The 20,878-nt window shown below is 45.3% G+C and overlaps 1 protein-coding gene and 1 non-coding gene across 2 annotated transcripts in view; both read left to right on the plus strand.

Annotated features, from left to right (window-relative positions):
• crm (cramped chromatin regulator) overlaps positions 1-20,878 on the plus strand; it is a 57,361-nt gene that overhangs the window by 20,653 nt on the left and 15,830 nt on the right. The window contains exons 10-14 of the mRNA XM_084600741.1: positions 210-763; positions 8,089-8,241; positions 12,409-12,762; positions 18,835-19,048; positions 20,040-20,338. Of these exons, the coding sequence (XP_084456867.1) occupies positions 210-763; positions 8,089-8,241; positions 12,409-12,762; positions 18,835-19,048; positions 20,040-20,338 (1,574 nt within the window). The remainder of the gene's footprint in view (positions 1-209; positions 764-8,088; positions 8,242-12,408; positions 12,763-18,834; positions 19,049-20,039; positions 20,339-20,878) is intronic.
• TRNAS-GGA (transfer RNA serine (anticodon GGA)) lies at positions 19,612-19,687 on the plus strand. Its single transcript has one exon. It is a non-coding gene; the product is annotated as a tRNA-Ser (tRNA).

Below are 20,878 nucleotides of genomic sequence, written 5' to 3' on the forward strand. Positions count from 1 at the left end.
TAAATAGTTCCAGGCAGTCAAAATCGGTGTGGAGCCCTCTGCTATAGCACATCTTTCTTTCTCCTTTCATTGCATCTGCTATATAGATTGTTTGACGGTGAGACAGACAGTTACTGTGCTCTTCCTTTCCTAATAACAGTTGTTAATGTTATTTGCAGTTTCTCATGGGTAGCCTGCTTCTGCTTTTTTCATAATTGCCACTGGTGCAGGCAGCGGCGGCAGCAGCAGTGGTGGCGAGACAGTGTCTCAGGGCAGCGTGTCGTCCTCCCCACTGCCACCTGCGGTACAGGCAGAGGAGAGCCCGGAAGACGAGGCTGCCAAGTCACTGACGCTTCTGCGAAGCATGCTTGAGCCAGACCTGCCAGCAACCACAGTGGGCCCTGCTGTTTCAGAGGCAGGCTGTGTGACTGCCTCTGAGCTGTGTCCCGTTTCCTCCTCACCCCCCCTCTGCGCAACCTCTGTGCCTACCATTGAGAGTGTGGAGGACATCCTCGCGGATGGCAGCGTGGATGCGGTGGGCCTCACTCTGGGCCAGCTGTTGGGCAAGGCCGCCGAGGAGGCCCGCCAGGGAGGCGAGGAGGAAGAGGACGAGGCCCGCAGGAAAAGGCAGGAAGAGGAAGAGGAGGAGAAAAAGGCTCAGCAGGAGCTGATGGAGGCCCAAGCCAAGCGGAAGGAGGAGGAAGACCGTGCCCGCGAGCGCAGCACCAAGGGCTGGACGGCCCAGGAGGCTGGGCTCATGACCATTGGGGAGCTCTATCTCATGGTGGGTGTTGCGGACAGTAACAGAGCTGGAATTTGGCCTATTCGATATTGTTTGAACTGTTAAATTTAGGGTGCAAAGTGAATTTGAATGCAGTAAAAGCTCGTTAATCGAACTTCACAAGAAAGGTAAAAAAGTTCAAATTATCAAATGGCTACGAAATAACTGATAAGGACCTACATGCATTGCGACAAATTTATGTGTCACAATGCAGAAGCAACAGTCGCCTGCTTTTTAGATGAGGCCAACCTGACAGTGATAGTTTTTCACATTTCCATCTCTGATTTGTTGCATGCTCTTTGTAAGGAGCATCAAAGCAGACTACTTAAATATGGTAACGGCTACTCCACGCCCTCCACAGTGTGCCAGTATAGCGGCAGTGCCCCTCACAAGCAGCTAGCATTGCGTGTAAGGAGGCTTCGCCGCACAGTGTGCTGCATGTCACTTGACGAGTGCACGTTTTCTTAGCAGTGGAAAGAAACCACGCAGATGGAAGCCCAGAAAAGGTGCAATGCCGACATTGAGCATCTGAAATGCTGTGAAGCTGTCATTGGTTGGCTGGCTGATCTGTGGCTGATAGCCGCCATTGCCATATGCTGGCACAAATGATGCAAAACTCATAAATGTGAAACCCAAACTAAGTAGTTGACATAATCGCGGAGACGAGGTATTCATTTTTCATCATGCCTGCCATTGCGCATACATCAGAGGATGATGGTTGACCCTGTGGCATACAGTTTCTTTGAGTAAAGTTATTTTGACGGTCGCTTTCTGTGCTAATCATAGTGCAGCATAACTAACTGATGTGAGGCCTATAGCATCCGTCCGATGCATTAGCTCTACATGAGTATTGGCTGGGACCATGCTGACAGTAAGACTTATCAGTACTTGTGCATTTACGTGGGTTCAGTTAGCAGTCTTTTAGCTGTAAGTGTCAGAAATAATGTGGAAGAGAGAGCAGGCTGTCACCGCCAAGGTACCTTCCAGCCACTGCGTCAGTCATGGTGCAAGCTGGGTTTTACCCATTCTTACATAGTTTTACTTGGTTTCATCATCTCTCCTCACTTTAAAGGCAACGCAGCCTAGTGGCTATGCCGTCTTATCGCTGAGGCATTTCTTGGCCAGCTGCTGGGCTGCGCAGATGTGGCGGCGCCTAGTTTAAATTTGCTGTGACAGACCAATTCAAATTAACTGGCTTTTTGGTGCAAAAGCACTAATCCGGAGGGTCAGAGCCTAGTAAAATCGTCTAACGCTTGTACCATCGCTTTGATTGGCTAAGCTATTTCGAGAGTTCACGACCACGTGTTCTCGCGCAGGTAATTAAAACTCAATCCGGTACAGCGGCTCTGATGTGCAAGTCTCCCCGATTGGTCTCTTTAATTTCATCAGCCAAGCAGAAAAAATGATGACTGACCATGACCTCTTGTAGTGCTTTCACATTAAAAGAAAAAAATGGAAAAAAGAAAACATCGAAGCGGATTTGGACCAGTGAGGTTTGAACCCCGGTACTCGGTTTGAGTAACCGAGCATCTTGAACAATGAGCCACCGAGGTGGGTACTTTCGTTCATTATAACCAGAGTTAAGTATGGTAGACATTTGATGCGATGGCTTCCTCATGATGCCACAAGTTGGGTTAAACCCATGGCTACCGCGATCAAGCAATGCATTGCACCAAAGCTGTTCTCGGAGGTCACTTTTAAACTCCGCCATTTGACGCAGCAGCTCCCAGGTAGTGCCACATGTACTGCTGAAACTGCAGCGCACCTGGCCTGTAGCGACAGAAAGTTGGTGTAACTACCAATTTCTCACGATGTTATAATTCTAGGCAAAATTCTCTGCAATTTTTATGCACAAACATTTGTCAAGCTTCACTGGGCCAAGTAGTACAGCTCAAATAGTTCTAAACTGAGATTTGAATTAATGAGCTTTCATTGTATTTAAAAACTAAGTGCGAATTGAATATTTTTATATTTTTTAATACTGTTGAGGTAAATTACAGTTGTGATCTTCTCTGAAGCATAGCCAGAAAAAAAAATAAAATTTATTAGGGGTCTGCAGTTAAAGGGACAGAACACTGGAATTTAGGTCTCGATTTTTTTTCGCCGCAGTAGAAAGATTGATGTCTAAAATGTTCGATTCCACAACGGTTTTGTTAGAAACGCTGTAGAAACTTTTTACCGGGACTTTTTCGATCAATGCATGTGCCCGTTTTTATGTAGTCCAATGCTGGAAACCATGAGCAGCGACCGCGATGGCGATTGGTGGTCGACAAAAAAGACTTACCGAAAACAAATATAACTTTCACTCGCCAGACAGTAATCAGACATTTTTTGCGTAGAGTAACGTCCTTTTCAGTTTCACACTCAATGCTGTTACGGCACAATAACGCAAGCCCTCGTCGACGAAAGTTTTAGTGGGCACTGTCATTGCTTCATTCGCGAAATTTCAAACACTGTGGCGCCATCTAGTGGCCATACCTGAAAGCATACCTCTTGCATTGCGAAAGCAGGGGTGGTTTTTATTTAAAGATGCACTGGAGAGAGCGCAAAATATAATAAATTATGGCAAGCACTCCTAGAAGAAAAAAGAACCATGTGCAGTTACGAAAATCAACAATATTTTGCTGACATGTCATGTGAGGGACTACACTGAAAGTACTGGGGATTCTCCGCTAGATAGAGTCTCTGTTGTTTTTATGCGATTTTCAATGGCAAATTAAAATTGTAAAGCCTCTTTTATTTGATATTGTAGTGCCCTATGAGGCAAGACCTTTTCATCTACACCATAATCTCGTGACATATTTGGCCAGTGCTCTGTCCCTTTAACAAATTTTTGGGTGCGAAATGAATACGAATAATGAAAATTAGTTAGGCGTAAATAGAATATGGCCATACAACTTCAAAAGATAGCACAGATATGGTAGACACTCAGTAAACAAAACATGGCTGAATGAGAATTGCTGATAATGGAATTAAGTAAGGCTTTTTAGTTGGTTTTCTATGTCTACGTTAGTTAAAAATTCTTCTGTTATTTGAAACAGTGCTTACTTTCTGCCCTTCTTTCAATAGCACGCAGGCTAAAATTTAGAATCCGCCCAGCTGTATCTGTGCTCACACATGCCAAAGATAGGCTCACAACCGTGAACAAATTCTTCACAACCGGCACTGTAGCCAATACAAGTGAATGCATTAAAATCTGTAGGCTTTCAATCGTTTTAGTTGCCACTGTTACCCTGCATTAGGCCTACATGCTATTGGTGTTTTGACGTGATAGGGAGCGTCGAGAAATGGCTATGCAAGGCACTCTCGCTGCGAAAAAATGTTGAAAGTTCTGCGAGAGCTTGTGTGAAGCAGCTTGTTTAAAACTGAAGTTGCGAACGAGTTCAGTATTTTGGTCAACACTGTCACGAAACTTGACAAAGACGCCGATCAAGGGGATGTCAAGAATGGGACGACAACGCCAACTCCGATGGTTTTTTCATCATTTTGTGTTTTTAGTTGAATTACATTCTTTGGCAGGTCCTGACTCCAGCACAAAAAACCGTTTTTCAAAATTCCAATTAGAAGTATTTTAAAAAAGAAAAACAGCAAATCGAAACTGAAACTGCCTTCACGGCCAGAAACGACATCCCAGTTGACGAAATGATGACGTCACACACGACACACTCAATATTAGAAAAACACTCCTACGTGCATTGGATGGCGAAAATAAAGTATGGAAGTCATGACGCACTGCATAAAATGTCTGAGGTAGTTCAATATAAGCCTCACAATTTCATAATCACGCGGGAAGTGGACAGTAACGCCAGTATACTCTTTGTAACGTCAGAAACTCGGTGTTGCCCGCAGAAATACTCTCAAATTAAGCCATGAAAACAGCATATTTTAAAGCCGTGTTGCGCGTGAACAGATTATCGTACGGCGCCCAAATTTTGTAGAATGCGTCAGGACGAAGAGGAGAACCTATGGTAAAATTTTTACTAGAATATTTGAATGTCAAAAAACCTCTAGAGTTACCCTTTAAGGTCCACTACCACTGCCAGCTGCTGCGCCAAATGATGCCGAGGTTGAAGGATTGCAGCATTTACTTGCTGTTGGCTGTACATGTTTTTGGCCCTTGCCTGGAAACAGGTGCGGGCGACGACTGGGAAAGGGGGCTTACACGCGAGTGAGTGTCCATAAATAAGCAAGCACCACTGACAGTGCTGAAACTGGCACCATGTTCAGTCATGTCCTATCTCATGACAAGGCTATGAAGCAGTGGGTGTCATGGGGAAAGCTTCGAAGAGATTATATTCTGAAGTACAAGCTTAGGATCAATCCCCCTCCAGTGACGAGCGCAGCTTGAGGCATTCTTTTGCAGCACTGCTTTGAGTACAAGTAATGTACAGAATTTTTTAGAAGCTTGTCAGACATTCACACATTGTTAAAAAGCTACACAGGAGTGTGAAGAAGACCATGATTGGTTCCTTTTTCTTTTTTTTTTTCTGTGTGCCCACATCAATAAGGGCCGGCGCCGTTTAATAAACAAAGTTTTGCTTCATGAAGTATGTATAACTTCTAATAAATGGATAAATGGAACATCTTTTGAATTCCAAGTTCTGTTTATAGCCCAGTGTAGTTGAAAATAAAGAAGGTCTTTCTGCAAACACAGCTATAAAAACAAACAGGTATTGTAAAAAAAAAATTTGTTTTCACTCATCATTAGTATAATTTGTGTGATACCTTACAAGTGCCTGTAATGCAATAGGCAATAACTCAAGCAGGAATCGTGCAGTAATATGTGGCTTGCAATTATTTTAGACTTATTCCTGTCGATGAAAAAAAAAAAAAAGATCAAATACCATAGTTTTTCTCATTACTCATATGGGAAAGGGAGTTTGCTGAATGCTGTTATGGAGCGTTGTAAGATGCATACTTTACTGGTAGGTGAGGTCAGTGATCATTTAACAGCAATGCAAGGCCCTGGTAAAACGGAACGAGACAGCTTGCAAAACAGGAAAAAAGAGCAGCAATCTGAACAGCATCACTAAGGGGACTACCCCTTCAATGATAGCTCAAAACCAAAAGCCACCCAAAATGCAGCATTGACCACACATAGCCCACTTAGTCTGCAGGCATCAATTTTGCCTGACTGCAAGCTTCTTTACTTCTTTTTTTTTTTTTTTCAAAAACTTTATCATATTTTCCAATGTTTAATATGTGCCTCTTATAGAGGCTTTCAGTGAAAAAGAGCTGGTATATAAGGTGAGCCCTTGTGTAGAGACGCATCTGAATAGTGCAAGCATCAAGAATTGTATTGGGCTGTTAGAACTCTTCTGCGGCGCAACAGAATGGAAATAAAGAGGCAACACTAACGTGTATAAAACTTTTCCCAGGCAGAGCAGCAAGTATTTTACTCAAACCCTTTGAAGTCTTGATCTTCCACTGCGCTGTCAAAACATTTGCTGATTTCTGGTGACATTGCAGCCGAGGCACCCTATTTGCACCCATAATCACTACTTTGATCGCACCAAGGGCCAGCTATTTGTCAGCAGCAGTACAATGCCAGCAGGCACATGTGGAAAGTCATCTCGGGTGTCTGACGAGCAAGCTGTGTATAGCTGGAGAGTCCCCACCTTCACCTTGCCAAGCCAGTCAAGGTCATTCAGACCACACGAGGTGAAATCCGAAGTCGCACCCCGGGTAGTAGAGCTCTTGCTCTGAAGAAACACATCTCATGCATCAGAAAATACAGTAGCTTTTCTTAGTGTGTTCCTCAGCTTGCCTTAGCGATGTTGCATACTCATGGCATTCCTGTAATTTCTTTTTCTTTACCCTGCTTAAACAATGCACACCCGACATTCAGGGTCGGTGTTCAGCATATTCGCTTTATCTAACCGCAGTTGGCTAGTGCCGTCCACTGTCACAAAATTGTTGGGTCACAAATTTGAAAAGTGCAGCCTTTTGAAATGAAAAAAATAAAAATTGGCGACACATTCATGGATTATCACGTGTTTTTGTGAGCTAGCAGGTGGGTAGAGGTGTAATATAAAATTTTAAGTCTTGAATTTTTTCCCCGAGGGTAACGAGCCTCTCCCCAAATTCATGTGAACTTTTCTTGAAACTGAATTGAGTTTTATTTTGTGAGTAAATATGATTTTAATTTGTTACGCATCGTTACTTGGTCATTGTTCTAAGTTGTGGTTCTTAGGCCAGGTTGCTTACTCAGGTGCTTCTTATCTTTTCCTTTTCTTCCTGCCCTTTTGTGCAACATGTGGAGGAACGAGAATGCTCGTGCGGCATCTCCTGTAGCCTGCTTGCCTCATCTTGCTGTTTGTGCAGAGATGTGCACTCACCAGTCTGTTTGACAAGCAGACATCATGTGGCCTATGCCAAGAGGTGGCACAGTCAGTGAAGTGTCCCCTTTGCCGAGAAGGCCGTACAATTTTGTTACTCTTTCTTTGTACATTGATGCTTGCCCGGCAGCAAAAGACAGATTTATTGGGGAGGAAATTTCACTGAGACATTTTCCTGCGACTTGATTCAAACTCGTGACAGCGGTGCCAAAAAGCACCCGGGGATCATCATTTCAAAGTGAATAGCAGCATCAAAAATTAAATGTGTAAACGCATTGCGGTTGACTTGCGGGATTCGCCAATGAAGTCGGCATTTCTTGTTTGTGGCCTTTTGCTATCTCACACCAACTCTGTTTTCAATGAAAGTGAGGGCTTTTTTAGACCTTGCTAATCTTTCAATGCAGTCCAACTTCAGTTTGTTCTCGGTGTGCCTTCGAGCATGCTTACAAGCAGTGCTGATGGTTGTTGGCACACTTAGATGCATGGTTGGCCGTGCAGTTTGAAAAGGCTCAAGATTTGCATTCTTATTATTCATTTCACTCTGCATTTCTTTTTCATCAAAGCAGTGCCAGGTATTGTTACTTGGGGCATTGGCACGGGCAGAAGCATATTATTTTCTATTACTTTTAGGTAGCCTCACCATAATATATGTTACTTGGGGCAGGGGGACAATTCTTGGAGCTAAAGTGCCATAAGGAATGGTGTGAAATATTGAATAAGCAGCAATGAGTGACCATGCTATGGCAACTGTGTGTTTGTTTGCCGTTGTGCCCGCAGCTACTTCACATTTTATTACGCCCTGCTTACGTTGAAGAATGATGTGAACAGTGCTCTGAACAATCCTGTGAACAATGCTGTGAACACAGCTATGCTGTTCTGGTGGGTGGAATGAAACAGTTCAACTGAGTTCTCGTTTCGGCATTATGTGACAGTCTTTCCTTTGTGCTGATGCAACTGCCAGTGCTAAGAGCTGACTCGCTTTTCTCGTAGATGGGCTGCCCAAGCAAGATTGTCCTTCACTACGACTTTTGTCCCGTAGAGCCAAAAGGCGACAGCGAATCCAAGCGCAGCCTCGAGTGCACGGCTATGTTGAAGAAGCTGCTGAGCCTCGCAACTGTCATGTTTGCGGAGAAGAACAAGCAGGTCAGCCTGCTGCTTTCCTTTGCTGTGCTCACATGTGTCAAAAAATAATATGCACCTGTCAAAAGCTTGGTAGATGTGCAGGATGTGCAAATCACAGCCGTTGTTTTTTTGTGCTAGCACTATACAGTCGAACCCGGATATATCGAACTCGAAGGGGATCGCGAAATAGTTCGTTATATCGATAATTCGATATACAGAAATCGGCTTGTGACGGCACTTACGATGCGAAAAAACGATACCGTATTTGTCGCGTAATCAACCCACTCGCGTAATGAACCCACCCTCCACTTTTGCACCCGAGAATTTGAAAAAAAAAAAAAATGCGTTAAGGCTAGCTCACTCACATGCAAGCGACGAGCGGCAGCGACAGAGCGAAAATTTTCAAACTTGTTGGAACTGCGTCCCTCTCGCCGCTCGAGCCACCGCGGCAGCTCAAAACAACGTTTCCGTGTTGCATGTCGATGGCGCGCGTCATTCCGTTTCGGTCGTCTCATCCACAGCTCATTGGCAGCGTGCCAAGATGCTGGGCAGCAATAACGTCAGGGCGCGTTTATCTTTTTATAGCTCCTGCGGTGACGGGGAGCGAACTTGGCAGAGTGCCCGTGATGGCTTGATTGCACAAGCCTGGTTCGATTTATCACGCCGCGCTTGGGGCGGGCGTCATGATCGCAGCAGCTGACCGCGTGCTTTCGCTGATTCATACATGCAAGGATAAACGATAAAAAAAAAAAATAACAAACAATCCGCAAAAAAAAAAAAAAAAAATCCCTGCCGCTTTTTAACGTCCGCAGCCGCCATATCTTACGCTACGCCGCGCGTACAGCCCAACGATAGGAAAGGATGACTCTCGCAAAAAAAAAAAAAGAGAGAGAGCTGGCGCTTCTTAACATCCGCAGGCGCCATAGCCACGTCCGCCGCCGCGCCGCCGTACGTAGAGGGTTCGCAACACACGCTGGAGAAAGCGTCCGACGGCTGTCTCAAAACGGGCTGAGCTGGCTTGGCGCATGCGTTGCGCGTGCTGAAGAAGAGAGATAGCTCAGCAAAAGAATGGGCACACCCACGCACATGGCTTGCAAACGTCATGTGTTGGCGCGCGGGAAACGACAACTGCAGATGCGCGCGCCTTTGGGGAATGGGCGCGGCGCTGCCCAGACCAGCCGTCGCCGAACTGTCCCCTCTCATTCCTTCCGCGCGTGGCTTGAAAACGCCACGCGGCAAACGGCCAAGGGTAATGCGACCGTCTTTGGGGAAGGCACGCTTTCCAGTGCGTGGTGTGGAGTTCGATATATCGAACGACCGGTGAAATTGAGTTCGATATATGACGCGGCTTTCCTATACTTTTACATGGGATTTTCAAGGGGATATTTCGTGAGTTCGATATAACCAAAATTCGATATATCCGGGTTCGATATAACCGGGTTCGACTGTAGTATATGTCACTAGCAATAAAAATCGTAATGAGTCATGGTGAAGCGTCGAAAAAGCTTGGAGTATGGCGCAGACACGTCTGAGCATCGATTGGTTTGCGGGTTGTGTGACCTCACTAGAATAAATGGCATGGCCGAGAAGAGGGCAGAAGCTGCCAGCTTGGATAACTCCTTTGAGATGGGAATTGAACCTGGGACCCTTGAATCTCTTTTCTGGCACTCTTTCTCTAGGCCACCCGGGCACATTCGTATGGCTTGCGAAAGGGAAGTTTTTATCTATGTCAGGTGGTTGCAGTCGGTGGAGAAAGGGGATGTGTCGTGGAAGCTGCAGCTTTTAGCGCTTTGCCTGGCTTTCTTGAATAAGTTATCGTGCACTAAAGTGATGTGCAGCAAAAGAATGGCCAATGCAAGCAAGGATAAACAAAGCTAAACATTGGCAAACCATTCTACCACACCTAAGTCACATTTAGCTTAGCTTGTTTATTGGGAGCATTTTTGAATTTATTCCTGATTACTGTTTTTCACCAGCTTTCTTCTTTTTCTTCATTTCATAGTAAGTGTGACTAAAGGTGAACCCATGAATTGTATGAATTCTTTAAACATAGCAAGAGGTATGGGAATTTTGCAAGTGACTATTCTTATGACATGTGCAAGATGCTAATGTTGAAAAAGATCATTGTAACAATATTTCTTTGTTACCTGTTAGGTTATATGAATTACAGCAGGCGACAGATTTTTGGGCTCCAATAATTCGAACCTGCGCAATATTTCTAACTTCATTCAGGAATGAACCATCATGTGCCCCATAGGAACGTGTACATTTTCACGACCAATATTTCGGGCTCTGCCGTTTCCAAAAGTTCAATTTTTTTGGACCAAATTTGGCACCAGTAATACCGTAGAGATAGTTTTTTTTAGCCGGAGGCTCATTGTTTTTTGGCATGTCATAGGCGAGAGCGGACATATTTGTCGCAAACAATCTGTTTTGCATGGCCGTGAAAGCTAAAACAATCTGTTTTGCACGGCCATAGAAGCTAGGTGATGCAGAGTCATTTGGATGAACTAGCTTGGCTCTCTGTCCGTCGTTGCCATTTCAAGCAGTGGCAATTAGGGACTGCTCATTGCTGTCATCGCGGTAGTCTACAAAGAGCATGCAATTGGACTGAAAATGGAACGCGAGCACCGTCCACTGCGGCCCGCTCCAACGTCGCCATCTGTGGGGAGAAGCTGAGGGGGTCAGTGCATTCACGGAGGCTTTTGTTCCGCTCTCTTTTTTTCCCCGTGAATTCTACCTTACTCTTATCGCTACCATTGTTAACCATGGGAACTGAATGTTATTGCTTCGCACGGTGTGTACTTCATTCACAGTATGAGCATGACCTGCAGTTGCATCACAGTATGTTGTGAAGTGGCATGGACATGATGAAAGCATGACTGGCCGATATATTCTAACTAGAGGGCTGTAGTAGTTACAGCTTAGCACGGTCAGCTTTTGCGGGGCACCACAGTGCATGCGGTGACCGCCTTAAGTAGGCTGCATGCTTCCTGGTGGTGTGCACACCTGCTGCGTATGCACCGATTAGCGCGCGCCGTGTCGGTTCACGCTAGCGCGTGCGCATGGCCGACGCATGGAAGCAGATCACAGTAGCAGATCATGCTGCGCTATAACGACTATAACCCCCTATTATCGGCATACGTATAAACAAGCCACCGGGGGCGGCAAAGTTCATGATTTTTATGTAAAGCTGATTTCTCGCAGAAAGTTCTTTTTTTTATAAATAGTTCATGGATTTTTTGGACTGTTCGATTAGCCGGACCTTTTTCCAGGTCCCGCCAAATCCGAAAACAGTCAGTGACTGTATTAACCTTTATGGTTAGTTTTAGGGTACTGTGGGCTTGATCAGCATTGTTATTCAAGATGAGCCTGGATTTCAGCATGCTTTCAATCAGTACCTATGCATCAGGAGCTTCGTTACCCAGTCAGGCTCTGATTTTTTATTTTGGACTGTTCAATTAGCCGGACCTTTTTCCAGGTCCCGCCAAGTCCGAAAAACAGTCAGTGACTGTATTAACCTTTATGGTTAGTTTTAGGGTACTGCGGGCTTGATGAGCATTGTTATTTAAGATGAGCCTGGATTTCAGCATGCTTTCAATCAGTACCTATGCATCAGGAGCTTCGTTACCCAGTCAGGCACTGATTTTTTATCTTTTTTTTTTTTTTCTAAAGTGTTGCACACTCATTCTTGTTTTGAAAATTCATATTTTTTGATAGTTCCTTGCATTGACTAGACTACCTTTTCAGTCGCAAGGCGGCTTTGTCATAATGCTGAAGGTGTATTCATGTTTGCGATGGTCGCTAGTGTCATGCGACTATTTCGGCAGAAAAGAGAGCCGCAGATGGTCACCCACCAGTCAACAAGTACCAATCTGCTAATCTTAGGTGGCTGCACATTGCTTGCTTTCCAGCCTCACATATTGGTCAAGCAATCAGGGATGCCTTGGTAGTAATGTGAAGCATTTCTACATCTAGCTTCTCATTACTGGTAATAGTAAAATCTGACCACTTTTTTTACGAATAGGATCATTTAAGAAAATGACCGAAAGGTTGCATTTGCTGCTGTGAATGTTAGCACTATCGATCCGCTGCTTGGTCGAAAATCGCAGCCTGTCACCCGCACTTTGTGACTCACTAGTGTGACTGCGCCCTATTATTTATAATGCCTCAATATCTGTTCTCCAGGGACCCCTCTCTCCCCCAGCTGGCAGATGTGGCAGTAGTGGTGGGGCAGGAGGCAGCAGGGGCAGTACTGCTGCAGGCGGCACCCCTCCTTCAGGCAAGAGTGCGGCCAGCCGAGCCCTGGGCCGCAGTCCATCAACTCGCACAGCTCCACCTCGACCAACGCTGCAGCAGGTGCAGCAGGCACAGGTGCTGGAAAGTGTGGCCGCTGTCGACGGCCAGCCGCAGTCGGCTACCGCCACCGACCAGCACGTGTTTGTGGTCCCAATGGGCATGGCCCCTCGAACACACAAGCAGAACGCCACCATGGCTGCCCCCGTAGTGCCCACAAACATCACACGCCAGGAGCAGCTGGATGTGAGTTTCAAATGCCTGCCTTCAGGCATGGCATGCCCTCGGGCCTTGTTTCTGGCAGTTCAAAGGTGGAGCTGCTTGAGTAGCTGTCTCTGTTGTTTGAGGCGGTGCTGGCAGGACGTGTTTTAACTACAGCTAGTACTTCTTGATTGTAACTGAAAAACACAAACATCTTCCAGTAAAAGTGGTATGGAACCAGCTAGAACTGGGAAAAAAAAAAAAGAAAAAAAGCCGTTTCTGGGCATATTGATGCTAGGTTACAGCAGTTTTTCACTTAGAAACAGTCCTTTTCTTTTTCCTTGCTAAAGAGCCACTGAGCTATGAGAACAGTAGCATCATTGATGCTAAAGAGCCACTGAGAACAGTAGCATCTAAATCTGAAGCCCTTCAACAGGGATGGTGGTGCAAAACTTTGTTTCCTCAGCCACAGAGCACTATTGACACGGCCAAACACCTAAGCACAGCAGCCATCTCAGTGCTTGGGAAGTTTCTTGTCATCATTACAAGATTTACTGGTCAATGCACGGTACCAAAATTTTTATTCTACGATGAAGAAATCTTGGATTTGGTTGTGCTCAGCAGAAGGATTAGCTGTCGACTCTCATGAAGAGCTTCCAGGAAGTACAGCGTAAAGACACTGTCAAGCATTTATGAAGTCTTGAATAAAAAAGATCCTTTACAGTGAGCCCCAGTGACGGTTTTCTGTTCGCTTGATGTCGACGTTACGAAGCATTAGGGCCAAATTTCGTTTTCAAGAGCCTTGATTGTGTCAGTGAAATGAGCCAAAACCTCACAGCATTCATCTCAACTAAAATATTCGCAACACCTTTGAAAATGGCCTTTGTAATTTAGGCATCTACCTTGTTACTTGCAGTTCTAAAGATGCTTCAGTGGGAGAAAAATCTTGTATGTGAGATGCCTCCTTTATGGTGCAAGACGTGGTAGCTGCTTTTAGCATCTGCATTGCACTGCTGGCCAAAAAACACCATGCACCAAAAAGTATGGTTTGTAGGATCCACTGTGGAAATTGAAATAAAGGGACAAAATGAAAATAAATGCTTTCAGGCTTGCATTGGCTAATGTTCAGACAGCAGCAAATCAAAGTGTAGTAATCATCATAGGCTCAAGCCTTTTACCGTGTAATTCTGGCGGCAGATTCTTCAGCTGCTGAAGTTTCGGACACATCTCATATTGCAGACTTGTGTGGCATCTAGCCGTGCATCCCATAGAGTTCATTGTTCAGCTGAGGCTGAAATTTCAGGAATGTCGCATCTGTTGCCTCAATTTCTCCAGCCTTATCCATGTGGCATACGGGCTGCACACTTACGATTGCGCATTTCACTACTGCCAACTGATGCTGTGGCCCAAGTCATCCACTCTTTGAAAGCCAAAAAGGTGTTAAATTGAAATTAGCCAGGACAGTAGCTTGGGCAAATTGGTTATTCATTGTTGGGAAAACGGTGCGGAACTACAGTACAAGACACAAGCGCTGTGTCTTGTCCCGTAGTTCTGTGCTGATTTCTCTCATAGTTTAAATGAAGGCACCGCACACATGCTGGAGATGGAACCTGCAATATGTACCACTTCCGGGATAGGTTTTTGTGTAGACCAGCCTCGCAACGTTGTGCACCTTGCTGCCCCTGGCGGAAGCTTGTTTCTGTTAACGATCACAAGGCATCAGGCGATGCAAGCACTGCACCCACTTGCACTGCCAGATCGGCTGTGCCGCCATGGTCCCCTAAAATATAGCGGTGGTCTTCGAACTAGCGACTGTGCGTCTATATCAAAACTCTTCACGCTGCTGACTCGTCATGTTTCCTAAAATACGTACGTTTCACCCCTGATCTAATTTGAACTGTTGAATGGTGTAAATACAGTCAAACCCTGATATATCGAACTCGAAGATAATTGCGAAATAGTTCGATATATGTATCAGTAATTCGATATACAGAAATCCGCTTGAGACGCTGTTAGTGATCATGAAAAATGGTACCATATTTGTCGCGTAAATAACCCACACACATAATGAACCCACCTTCCACTTTTGTCCCCGAAAATCTGGAAAAAAAAAAAAAAAAAAAAATATTGGTGGCGCGTTCTTCCGTTTCGGGCGTAGCTTCCACAGTTCATATATTGGCAACACTCCAAGACGCTGCACAGCGATAACGTCACGGCATGTTTATCTTTTGACTATACTTTTGATAGCTCCTGCTGTGGCGGGGAGCGAACTTGGCAGTGTGCTCGTGATGGCTTGATTGCACATGCCTGGTTTGATTTATCACGCCGCACTTGGGGCGGGCACAGAGCTGCAAATGCCGTTTGAAGCGAACAATGCTAAAAGCCGGTGGCATGATCACAGCTGACCGCATGCTTTCATTGATTCATAGATGCAAGGATGGACAATTCTTGCAAAAAAAAAAAAAAAATCTGCTGCTTCTTAATGTCTGCAGTCATAGCTTACACTACGCCGCATTTCAGCACGACAAGGATGGACGATTCTCGCAAAACAAAACAAAAAAAAAGGAAAAGAAGAAGAAAAGATCTGCCACTTCATATTGTCTGCAGCCGCCATATCTTATGCACGTTCAGTACGACCACACGAGATGTGCATGACACGTCAGCCGCCGTGCTCAGGGGGTTTACTACACACACATTGGAGAAAGCGTCGGACGTTCTGTCTGCCACGGGCTGAGCTGACTTGTCCACGCATGCATAGTGCGTGCTGAGAGCGGAAGGAGAGAGAAAGCTCGGCAGAAGAGTCTGCCATCCTTGCGCTTCGCTCTGTCATGTTTTTCCCCTCTCTCGAATACCACGGCTGCATTGACCGGTTCCCTCTCGTTGCTTCACGCTCATGGCTTGCAAACGTCACCTGCTGTTGCACTGCAAACGAGCACCGCAGGTGAGCTCGCCTTTGGGGAAAGGGCATGGCACTGCTCTGTTCCCTTTCATTCCTTCCGCACGTGGCTTGAAAACATCGTGCGGCAAACGGCCGAGGGTGATGCGATCGTCTTTGGGGAAGGCACAGCTTCAAGTGTGTGGTGCAGAGTTCAATATATCGAACGACATGTGAAATTGTGTTCGATATAACTAAGATTCGAATTATCCGGGTTCGATATATCCGAGTTCGACTGTAGTAAGGTATTGCTAGCTTTGAAGTTGGTTTCCAGCGACTCAAGTTAACGGTGGCAGTGAGCTTGCCACGGCTGCTAGTTCTACATTCTTACCTTTGCCATCTCCATCATCTTTTGAGCCTTCCGTGTGGCGGATGCAGCACAGCTGCTGCTACTGTGGCATGTTTGCTTTTGTATCTTGACTGTGTCTCATCACACGAGCTCGGCAGCAGCATGCCAAACTGTGCAGCCGTCGAAGGCTGAATATGTGGACGCAGCCGCTTCATCGTCCCAGAGGAACGTGATCACGCTGAAATGTCTGAGTATGCATAAGACCAACCAGTATGTACTTGAGCAATCTGTTTTCCTGAATTGTTGAACTTTGAAATACTTCACAAGTATTTGAGGTTTCCAAATATCGCTACTCACAGCCAGATCGGAATCGAATACTTCATTGTTTACATTGGTATTTGAGACCACCCTCTTCCCCTCCCGCAAAATAAAAAGTAAATTGAAGCTACTGATGGCTTAATAGTTTTGAGACCTGGAAGGTTTGCATTGAATTACCATAAAAGTTTACACTGACTATTTATAAAAATGGCACAGAGATAGCTGCTCTGATGTGTATTGAATGGTGGCAGCAGCACCAAGTAAGCAAAAGTGCTTAGTCATCTTTTTTCTGAAACAGTTTCATTCCTTAAAGGTGGCTGCTCTAGTAGCACCTGTTTTAGTATTTTCATTAAAATGCTGTGACCACTTCAATAAACCTGGAGTGTATTTCTTGCTTTAGACCTGCTCTTAGTCATTTGCTTCGTGGCTATAGACCCCAATGTTATTTTCAGGGGCTGTCATGTTTCACTGGTGCCTGTGGTGGTGCGAAGCGCCAAGTGATAAGGCAGTACAGCTGAACCCTGTCATAAGAGGCATGGATGTAACAGACAATCGGGTATAAGAGGCACCATTCATCCAAATGTTTGGCCGCGCTATGACTCATTAATTGGACATTTTTTCTAGTGGACATTGGATGTAGAAGACAATTGGCTATAAAGGAAAATTAGCCTTTAAGTTTGGTTCTCAGTCTTGCTTGTAACAGACATTTTAACGTTAGATGCGGCACCATCCTTCGCCGTGTTCAGTAGCAGTTACAGTGAAAACAAAAGAAGAGAGACACATCTATGCCATCATTATTAATTATAACTTCAGCAAACAAAGAGCAGGCCAATCAGCTATGAAATGACTAAAAGAAGCCCCTACAGTGGGAATACAGCGTAGAGAAGCTCTTCAGGCTTGCCACTAAGAGCGCAAGCGCGACTGCATATGAAGGCATCTGAGCGAGCATATTAGGCGTGCACGTTGGGCTCTCCAATTAATGGAGCTTTCTATCACGAATTACCGTAGGTGTTGTGTCCACTAGTCTGAAGAATATAGCGAAAATTGTCTATTACGTTGCATTTCAATATGAGTGACAAATCTATCTGGTAAATACAAAGAAAGCAAGCCAATACCAAAGCAAATGACATAACAACAGAAGTGGTTCTGCTGTTTGCTATTCAACCAGTTTCAACTGCACTCAGAAATTCCTCGTTTGATTTTAATTTATTTTTTATTTGAGTAGCGACATTTACAGACTTGTTACAGCTGCTGTTACCCTTTGTCAGACAAGCATAAATTTCTGAGGGTATTTCTGCTGGTGATCTTTTATAGTTTTGGCCGCTTCTAGCTCCTCAATAGTGAGCTGGTTACTTTTACAATTTCGTCGCGCTTTTTTTTACTTGAATTCTTGTAGCGTTACCAGACACATAGATTAGTTGCGAATCGCTAGTTGCGGTGCTGCATTGCATCGTGATCGCACTTTGCAATCGCTGCAAACATACTTTGCCAACATATACAGGTTTGGCACATCAGCCATGAGGCTGCTGGCCCGATTTTCAAGCTGGGAGAGGCTGTTGAACGGCATCAATGCCGCCATGAAGCAGACCAAGATTTACAACTATTTCAGCAGTAAAGAAATGTAAGAAGTTGCGAAGTGTGGTCAGTGTGGCGGTCCATCGAGCAAATGCAATATGTAAATGAAAGCTATAATAACACTTTTTCAACATGACATATCCCCCTTCTTTTTTTTTTTTTGCATATTTTAGCCGTAGAATGCCTGCGCCGAAATAAGGTGTGGTTAGAAAATGTAAATGTACCTTGCTTATAAGGGATCTCTCATATAAGGGACAAAAACTGTTTCACTGTGCATGTCCCGCATAAAAGGGTTCAACGGTACTTTATTGACAGTGAACCAAGAACTGCCCTTTTTATTCCAATGTCAGTGGCTAATATACAGATGAGATGATATGATTGCCAGCACGCTTTGTATGGAACATATTCCCCCTTCATAAAACAGTGCAACATAAACAAAACACATTTGAATATCAAACCACTTTCATCGGACACATGCTTCACAGCACATGGCACACTCCAGTTTTTGCCCTCGGGCAAGCTCATTGTCCTGGTACCTTGCTGGCAGTCTTCTAGTTCGTTTGGACGATATGGTGGGGATGAACCACGGCTGAGTGGCACAATAATCAGTGACATTGCATTTGTGATGTTTTGCTATAGTTCGGGCAAGATTCTTGCCTGCAGTTTTTCAGATGTGGTTTATCAAACGCAGCACTCCAGCTCCATTTGATTCTTCGAGCCAAGTAGTGTTATGTCTTGAGAAAGTGGGATTGCAGCACTTTGCTATATGTACCAGGCAGGCAGTTATATTGCCGAGAAACACAATATTTGTTTTCGATGGTGCCAACCTGAAGTAGCATCAATGGCTTGATGAACAGGCAGGTTTGTGACAGCTAAGAAGGTTGTCCCTTCGGTGGCTGGACAACGTGAAATTGGTGTTGTGAGGGGACCCATCGAAAAGTTTCAGTAGATGTGTATATGCTGAAAGCAGTGGCATGAAAACTATTTCTTCTTCCCACAGCGCCTAGTTCCAGGAACCCGGCGAGGCACGCGCCTGCGCTCAGTGCGTAAGCCTCTGGTGGTGCAGCGGCCTCTGCTGCCTCGGGCAGACCGACGTCCGGTCACTTTGGTGCAGCTGCTGCCCTCGTCTTCACCCACCCTCGCAGCTGTGGTGCAACCCCTGGCGGCCACAGATGCCCAGAGCAAAGGTCTCGTCAAGCTCATCCACCCAGCTGGTACGTTGTACGCCCTGGTGGTGCGCTGTGTTACGTTCTCGCTCTGGACGCTGTTGTTGGGCTAGTTGGTATTCTTGGTCGAAGCATTTAGCTATTCTGAGTGTATTTAAGCTGCGTGTGTGTCGCTAAATAAATCCGTGGGCCTAATTACAGACCGCTTATTAACCCCTCTGCAGTTGAGAGCTCTCCAAGAAGCCTGCTGCAATTGGTTGCCGCTGCCGTCTTGAAAAGTTGTGTCACGAGAAACTGCTATTACATGGTCGGAGAAAAAAAAAAATATGGCAGATAATGTTGCATGACAAATTACACCTGTGGTTTTACACTGTTTTAGAAAAGCACGATGAGTTGCTCTACAACGTTTCGTTTGATGCTTTTGAACTTGAATTAGTTTCATGAAAAAATAGAGCATTTATTATTTTGTTCACTGTGTATAATAACTTGAAGCAAGAACGGTTTTGGTCGAAGATTTAGTTCGAATAATCCCCTAAATGTTCGATCAACATCGTTCCTGCTTCAAGGTATTGATCAATTCGCTCTCACCCTACCATCTGATCTGCTGACCGTCCTGGTTAGCTCAGTTGGTAAAGCGACTGCCCCGGAAAGGCAGTGGTCCCGGGTTCAATCCCCGGACCAGGGCAAATTTTCCTTTAACTATGAAGTTTCTGAGAAAGCTGTATAGTTTTCTTTTGTAGCCATAAGGCTACACTTGGATGGATGCCATTGAGTAGTTACTCCCTTATTAAGCAAGTAGAGCTTGTCAGACACAAATTTTTGTTGAGCTGGCAGATGGTGGTGTGGGTTCTAAAAGATTCCTTTTATTCAAATTTCGTTAAATAAGAGCTCCATCAGGATTTAGGTGAAGCGTACCAACGTGTCTGTGTGGCCTCGTTGCTGCGTATATGAGTAAGGATCTAAGGATCCAAGAACAGAAGCCGATTTATTAAGCCAACCACAGTCTGCGACTTCTTGTATTTGTTTGAATTTGTTGCAGCCACTGCAAGCATCACTGGGACGACTACGTTTGACGTGCAGCCGGTCCATGTGCCTCTCATTGAAGCTAGCAGTGTCGCCCTGCCTGTCTCCCAGGCAGCCTGCATTGTCACCACCACCAGCGGCATTCCCGCTGTTGTGGAGGCCACCAGCACAGCAGCAGATGTGCTGGTGGCCTCAGAACCGGTTCCTCAACTAATGGCAGCCACTGCCGTCCAAGAAGTGCCGTCAGCAACAAACCTGGTGGATGCTGCACCACCTCCTGCCCTGGCGGTGGCAGGGAGCACAGAGGGCGACAAAGTGAGTTGGGGCACCTCTGCACAGTTCCCATGACTGTGAGGTAGGGGTTCTTAAAATGGCTTGTATGGAACCTTTGGGGTATATGGAGTGCCCCTGGGCCAGTGTTGCCAAGTCAGTGGTGCTTTCCACTAAATTTAGTGAGTGTTTACACCATTTAGCGAGCGGAATTGTTGTACTGCAGGAGGCGGGATATGTAGAGGCTGCTAGGTCCTGTTACATTTTTTTTCTGCAGTTTGTTTGTTGCTCCATAGTGTTTGCTCAGATTAATCGGAATTCTTTAAATTTATACTTTTTTCAGCAAGGGAAAATTCCTGCGAGTGCGTGACATCACTGAGATGTCAAGGCAGTGAATATTGGAACATGCCCAATATGCTTTGAATTGATTTCTACGGCATTTTCAAAAGTGAGAGCTGGTACTCTCTTCCGTAGCTTCTTCGCTGTATGTTCATGGCCTTGAGGAGAGACCACGTGGCATCTATTACGTCATTCAGCCGCCGTTGTCGAAACTGAAGTAGCCGCTCGCTCGCCTCTGCTTAGTCA

The sequence above is a fragment of the Amblyomma maculatum genome, chromosome 4 (genome assembly GCF_055883805.1).
Source record: "Amblyomma maculatum isolate TAMU_Amacu chromosome 4, ASM5588380v1, whole genome shotgun sequence".
NCBI lineage: Eukaryota > Metazoa > Arthropoda > Arachnida > Ixodida > Ixodidae > Amblyomma > Amblyomma maculatum.